Here is a 6,949-nt window from a genome sequence, read left to right on the forward strand (position 1 = left end):
GCAGTGCCTTGTGAAAGTATTCGGCTCCCTGGAACTTTTTGACCTTTTCCCACATATCTGCTTCAAACATAAAGATACCAAATGTAAATTTTTGGTGCAGAATCAACAACAAGTGGAACACAATTGTGAAGTTGAACGAAATTTATTGGTTATTTTAAATTTTTGTGGAAATTCAAAAACTGAAAAGTGGGGCGTGCAATATTATTCGGCCCCTTTTAACTTAAGGCTGCCGTCACACTAGCAGTATTTGGTCAGTAATTTACATCAGTATTTGCAGTCAAAACCAGGAGTGGAACAATTAGAGGAAAAGTATAATAGAAACACATGCACAACTTCTGCATTTATCACCCACTCCTGGTTTTGGCTACAAATACTGATGTAAAATACTGACCAAATACTGATAGTGTGACGGCAGCCTGAGACTTTGTTGCGCCACCTTTTGCTGCGATTACAGCTGCGAGTTGCTTGGGGTATGTCTCTATCAGTTTTGTACATCGAGAGACTGAAATTTTTGCCCATTCTTCCTTGGCAAACATTGGATCATTCAGAGATCCACAATGAACTTCTGGAGTGAGTTTGCTGCACTGAAAGTAAAGGGGCCCTATAATATTGCACACCCCACTTTTCAGTTTTTGAATTTCCACAAAAATTTAAAATAAGCAATAAATTTCGTTCAACTTCACAATTGTGTTCCACTTATTGTTGATTTGTCACCAAAAATGTACATTTGGTATCTTTATGTTTGAAGTATGATATGTGGGAAAAGGTTGAAAAGTTCCAGGGAGCCGAATACTTTCGCAAGATACTGTATATGGGGGAAGTAGGATGGATAGGCCAGGATGGATATATTGGGGGCCAGGATGGATATATGTAGAGACCAAGTTGAATATATGAGGGGAGCCAGGATGGATATATAGAGGGGCCAGGATGGATATATGAGGGAGAGCCAGGATGGATATATGGGGGGCCAGGGTGGATATATGGAGAGGCCAGGATGGATATATGAGGGAGAGCCAGGATGGATATATAGAGGGGCCAGGATGGATATATGAGGGAGAGCCAGGATGGATATATGGGGGGCCAGGGTGGATATATGGAGGGGCCAGGATGGATGTATGGGGGAGCTAGAATGGAAATATGAAGGGGCCAGGATGCATATATAGGGCGGCCAGGATTGATATATTGGGGGCCAGGATGGAAATATGGAAGGGCCGGGATGGATGTATGGAGAGGCCAGGACAAGGCACCAGGATGGATATTTGCGGTGTGGGGGGCAGAATAGATATATTGAGGGGTCAGAATGGACATTTTGAAGAGCCAGAATGGATATATGGACAGGCCAGGATGGATTTATGGTTGAGCCAGGATGGATATATGGAGGAGCCAGGAATGATATATAGAGGGGCCAGGAAGGATATATAGAGGGGCTAGGATAGATATATAGCAGGGCAGGATGGATATATGGAGGGGCCAGTATGAACATGTGGAAGGGCCAGGATGGATATATAAGGGGGAAGTATGGATATCTGGAGAGGCCAGGATGGATTTATGGGTGAGCCAAGATGGATATATGGAGGGGACAGGCTGGATATATGAGGGAGCCAGGATTGACATATAGAGGGGCTAGGATAGATATATGGGGGCAGGATGTATATATGGAGGGGCCAGAATGAACATGTGGAAGGGCCAGGATGGATTTATGGGGGGCCAGTAAGGATATATGGATAGGCCAGGATGGATTTATGGGGGGCCAGTAAGGATATATGGATAGGCCAGGATGGATTTATGGGGGGGAGGCAGGATTGATATATAGAGGGGCCAGGATGGATATATGGAGGGGCCGGGAGGTATGTATGGAGAGGCCAGGACAAGGCACCAGGATGGATATATGCGGTGTGGGGGGCAGAATAGATATATTGAGGGGTCAGAATGGATATATGGGGGGCTAGGATGGATATATGGGGGTCAGGATGGATATATTGGGGAGCCAGAATGGATATATGGAGAGGCCAGGATGGATATATGGGGGAGCCAAGATGGATATATGGAGGGGCCAGAATGGATTTATGGGGGAGCCAGGATGGATATTGAGGGGGCAGGATGGATATATGGGGAGCCAGGATGAATATATGGGGAGCCAGGATGGATATATGGAGGGGCCTGGATAGATATATGAGGGGCCCAGGATGGATATGTGGGGGGTCAGGATGGATATATGGGGGTGCGGGATGGATATATGTAGGCGGCCAGGATGGATATATGGGGGTGCGGGATGGATATATGTAGGCGGCCAGGATGGATATATGGGGGGGGCCCAGGATGGATTTATGGGGGAAGGTCATATATATGGGGGTGGGGAAGGATGGATATATGGGGGCGAGGACAAAGGACCAGGATGGATATATGAGGGGGCAGGATGTATATATGGGGGGCAGGATGGATTTATGGGGGCCAGGATGAATATATGGGGGGCCAGGGAAAGGGACCAGGATGAATATATGGGGTGCCAGGATGGATTTATGGAGGGGCCAGTATGGATATACACACGTGGTCAAAATTGTTGGTACCCCTCCTTTAATGACAGAAAAACCCACAATGGTCACAGAAATAACTTGAGTCTGACAAAAGTAATAACAAATAAAAAAAAATATGGTAATGAACAAATGAAAGTCAGACATTGCTTTTCAACTATGTTTCCACAGAATTTTTTAAAAATGAAACTCATAAAATAGGCGTGGACAGAAATGATGGTACCCTCAACTTAATATTTTGTTGCACAACCTTTTGAGGCAATCACTACAATCAAAAGATTCCTGTAACTGTAAATGAGACTTCTGCACCTCTCAACAGATATTTTGTCCCACTCCTCAAGAGCACACTGTTGTCTCGTGTTTGAAGGTTGCCTTTTCCAGACGCCATGTTTCAGCTCTTTCCAAAGATGCTCAATAGGATTTAGGTCCAGGCTCATAGAAGGCCACTTGAGAATAATCCAATGTTTTCCTCTTAGCCATTCTTGGGTGTTTTTAGCTGTGTGTTTTGGGTCATTATCCTGTTGCAAAACCCATGACCTGAGACTGAGACCGAGCTTTCTGACACTGGACAGCACATTTCTCTGTAGAATCCCTTGATAGTCTTGAGATTTCATTGTACCTGTACAGATTCTAGACACCCTGTGCCAGATGCAGCAAAGCAGCCCCAGAACATAACATAACTGATTTCTGCTACTATTATAGATTGTACATAAAATTGACATTTAGGCCATGTTCACACCATCCTTTTTTTAATGCGGAACCGCTGCGATTTTCCCGCTGCGGGTCCGCAGCTGTTTTCCATGCAGGGTACATTACAATGTACCCTATGGAAAACAGGAACTGCTGTGCCCACATTGCGGAAAATCGCGAAAAAAGCCGCGCTGAATAGCCGCGGTAAAAAAGAAGTACCATGTCACTTCTTTTTGCGGAACTGCAGCGGTTCTGCACCCATAGTCCTCCATTGTGAGGTCAAACCCGCAGGAAAACCCGCAGATGAAAAAAATATCTGCGGGTTTTCTGCGGTTTGTGGTGCAGAACCGCTGCAGTGTGGCTGCCCCCCCCCCCCGTGCCCCAATCCCACCCCCCCATGCTCCGATGCCACCACCCCGTGCTCCGACGCCCCCCCGTGCCCTCATCTCCCCCCCTTATACTTACCCGGCCTCCCGGTGTCCGTCCGTCCGTCTTCTCCCTGGGCGCCGCCATCTTGCAAAATGGCGGGCGCATGCGCAGTGCGCCCGCCGAATCTGCCGGCCGGCAGATTCGTTCCAAAGTGCATTTTGATCACTGAGATATAATCTATCTCAGTGATCAAAATAAAAAAAATAGTAAATGACCCCCCCCCCCCTTTGTCACCCCCATAGGTAGGGACAATAAAAAAAAATAAAGAATTTTTTTTTTTCCCACTAAGGTTAGAATAGGGTTAGGGTTAGGGGTAGGGGTAGGGCTAGGGGTAGGGTTAGGGGTAGGGGTAGGGTTAGGGTTAGGGTTAGGGGTAGGGTTAGGGGTAGGGTTAGGGTATTTTCAGCCATTTTAACCCTAAAAAACTTCCTAGAAAACACACAGACTCTGCATAGAAAACTGCATAAAAAAACGCACTAAAAAACGCATCAAAAAAGCACCAAAAAAAGGACCTGCGTTTTCTGCCAAGAGCTGCGGTTTTTAGTGCAGAAAAAACAGCTGGGAAATCAGGAACGTGTGAACATGGCCTTAAAGGGATTTTCTGGGTGAAAAGAATTTGGAGAAAGACACATAATCTACATACCAGAATAGTGCAGTGTGCTATACTTATTCATTCTCCTTAAAGGGGTTGGTCACTACTTTTTCATTTTAAAAGAATCCCTCCAGCATTGTCTTAAAGTAGCAAATAGTGTCTACTCCTCTACTGACCCCCGGCTACTCTTCTCACACTGATGTCTTTGTCTGGGAACTGTTTGTTACTTGTGAATAATATTGAGGTGTTTTCATGAACAGAAAACATAGTGAACAACCCCTTTAAATTACCGAAAGGTCTGTCCATAACTTGAGAGGCATATTTCATTAAACTGGTTTTAATGCTTTGAAAATGTAGAAATAGATTTTGTCCTATATGCAGGCATGTGCCGCTGCTTACTTTCATGCACAATGTTGTGGGCCCCGCGTGCTGCGGCCATGATATTTACAGCGCTAACAGAGAAACACTACAGAACTCAGTGTCTTTACACTATTAATCTGGTGATGTGTTTGTTAGATAGCTATGTATTTATACAAATAGAATCTGTGATTAAAGCTGTCGTTATTTCCTTCTGTATATACTGTATGTCTGTTGCATATATGGTGCCAAAATTGAATATTTCATATGAAAGGAAAGAAAAAAGGGTCCAAACAAGTACACATCGAGTAAGCTGTTATCAGACCTTGTCACAACAAGCTACGTGCTGTATGGTGCATCGTATGGTCACTGTATGGGGAGATAAAGAGATATACATTATATCAGGCAGTATAGATCCATAACTTGTTTTTTTGTTGTTTTTTTCTTTCACAGATAAGTGTGAGGGTGTAACTCGCGGGAAGCCAATGACAATGCCTTTGCTTATTGTTGACCATGTCCCGTTCCCTTTAAAAAGTGCTTGACGGAAGCTCTGTGTCAGGGACTGTCCAGCTCATCTGTACTTACCAGAAGCAACCATGACTTTCTCCGAGGCTGAAAAAGCTGCCATCTCCTCCCTGGCAGCCAAGATCTCTCCCCATGCTGATGACTTTGGAGCAGAAGCCTTGGATAGGTAACATAGCTTACATAATGAAGAGCATCTCTAGACTTCCGATGTATATGGCAATTGCTATTCTTTATGTTATCTATTTTGCATTATGATGTTTTCTATATACATATATAATTTTTCTGGTTAGCCAGTAAAGGTATCACTCCTAGAATACTTTTGTCACCATCACCGTTGCATTGCGATCGCCATCCATCTACCTGTGCAGTCAATCAGTTGTATATGTTGCTTTCCCCGCAGGATGTTCTTGAGCTACCCTCAGACCAAAACCTACTTTAGCCACTTCGACCTGAGCGCCGGCTCCAAGGATCTGCGCAGCCATGGAGGAAAAATTGTGAAGGCCATTGGCAATGCTGCCCAGCACGTGGACGACCTTGACCATGCTCTGTCCTCCCTCAGTGACCTGCATGCCCAGAAGCTCAGGGTGGATCCTGGCAACTTCAGAGTAAGTCATTCATTCAAAATACTATGGGGAAGATTAGTAAAAACTAATTTATGGGTAAACACTAATGTATTTTCATAAATTAAAATAAAATCTAAGTAATAAAAAATAAAAATTTACTTAATTCCATGACCATAAATAATAGGTGTAAGGTTTGAGATACATACGGTAATTTAAAAAAGTTAAGTTTTTTTATCATTTTTGTGTAAATGACTAATAATGTCACATAGCATATTATAAAAAAGTAGCACTTTATTTTAATGGTTATAAATTGTAATAACTAGACCTAAATTAAAGCAGTTAAAATATGCAACTAATATTCATTTGATGCTACTTTGATTCCTAATGCCAATTTCTTTCTCTTGTAGCTGCTGTCCCACTCCATTCAGGTGGCCCTAGCTGCCCACTTCCCCGGAGAATTCAATGCTGTCGCTCAGGCTGCTTGGGACAAGTTCCTGTCTGCTGTGTCCTCTGTCCTGGTGTCCAAGTACAGATAAACTGGACCTCAGTGGGATAACTGGTTTTTAACATGTCTTGACCAGTTCAATAAAGATGATTGATTGAATCATTCATGGTTTCTGTTCTGATTGCATTTGTAAGAATTAGAAATAACTATATCACTATTCCTATTTCACACGTGCCCACGCTAGTGGAACTGCCGAGGGCCCTGGGTGCTGCCTCCGATCTGCTCACTTCTCCTCACTCCTGCATTCCTCCTCTTCATAGAGAGTCTGGCTATGCATTCATTTAAGAGATATTATTAAATTGTAGCAAGATAAATGGGAAACCCACCAATAACTGATACACAAGTGACAAAACTAGCATGTAGAAGTGATATAAAACCAGCACGCCAGTATCCTTAGCCATCCATTTCTAACTTCTGCAACTACAGCATAGACATACCTCCTGCTATGCAACACCCCAAAGTTGTAACAAGATAGTTGGTATGACCCATGGTGTCCAAGCATAGAAGATTAGGATGGTGTATAATAATGGAGAATGGTTTAAAAATACAAATATGTGTCAAATAAGGAACGATCTCACCTTGTTATGGAGTCTATTTGCAACATTCATGCTGTGTAGGACCAGACAGTATCCTGCACTCCCCTGAGGAATCTTTTAAAGAAGAAATGCGCCCGACGATTCGTTTGAATTCTTGGCTACCTGTAGATTGTGGGCTTGAAGACTCCCTCCTGTACCTGCATATGAAGGTTCCTTTATGG

General features: G+C 43.7%; 1 protein-coding gene across 1 annotated transcript; it reads left to right on the forward strand.

Moving 5' to 3' along the window:
- The first annotated feature begins 5,133 nt into the window (after positions 1 to 5,133).
- LOC138644987 (hemoglobin subunit alpha-5-like) lies at positions 5,134 to 6,296 on the forward strand. The gene is made up of 3 exons (XM_069733947.1): positions 5,134 to 5,290; positions 5,525 to 5,729; positions 6,095 to 6,296. The coding sequence occupies exons 1-3, from the start codon at positions 5,196 to 5,198 to the stop codon at positions 6,221 to 6,223; spliced, it is 429 nt and encodes a 142-aa protein (XP_069590048.1). The 5' UTR covers positions 5,134 to 5,195; the 3' UTR covers positions 6,224 to 6,296.
- The last annotated feature ends 653 nt before the right edge of the window (positions 6,297 to 6,949 follow it).

The sequence above is a fragment of the Ranitomeya imitator genome, chromosome 7 (assembly GCF_032444005.1).
Source record: "Ranitomeya imitator isolate aRanImi1 chromosome 7, aRanImi1.pri, whole genome shotgun sequence".
In the NCBI taxonomy this organism is placed as follows: Eukaryota; Metazoa; Chordata; class Amphibia; order Anura; family Dendrobatidae; genus Ranitomeya; species Ranitomeya imitator.

Excerpts from the sequence above, each read along its gene's own strand:
- LOC138644987 (XM_069733947.1), top strand. The coding sequence starts at position 5,196 with ATGACTTTCTCCGAGGCTGAAAAAGCTGCCATCTCCTCCCTGGCAGCC. Across the intron at positions 5,291-5,524 it reads GGAGCAGAAGCCTTGGATAG|GATGTTCTTGAGCTACCCTC; the intron begins GTAACATAGCTT and ends CTTTCCCCGCAG. Across the intron at positions 5,730-6,094 it reads TGGATCCTGGCAACTTCAGA|CTGCTGTCCCACTCCATTCA; the intron begins GTAAGTCATTCA and ends TTTCTCTTGTAG.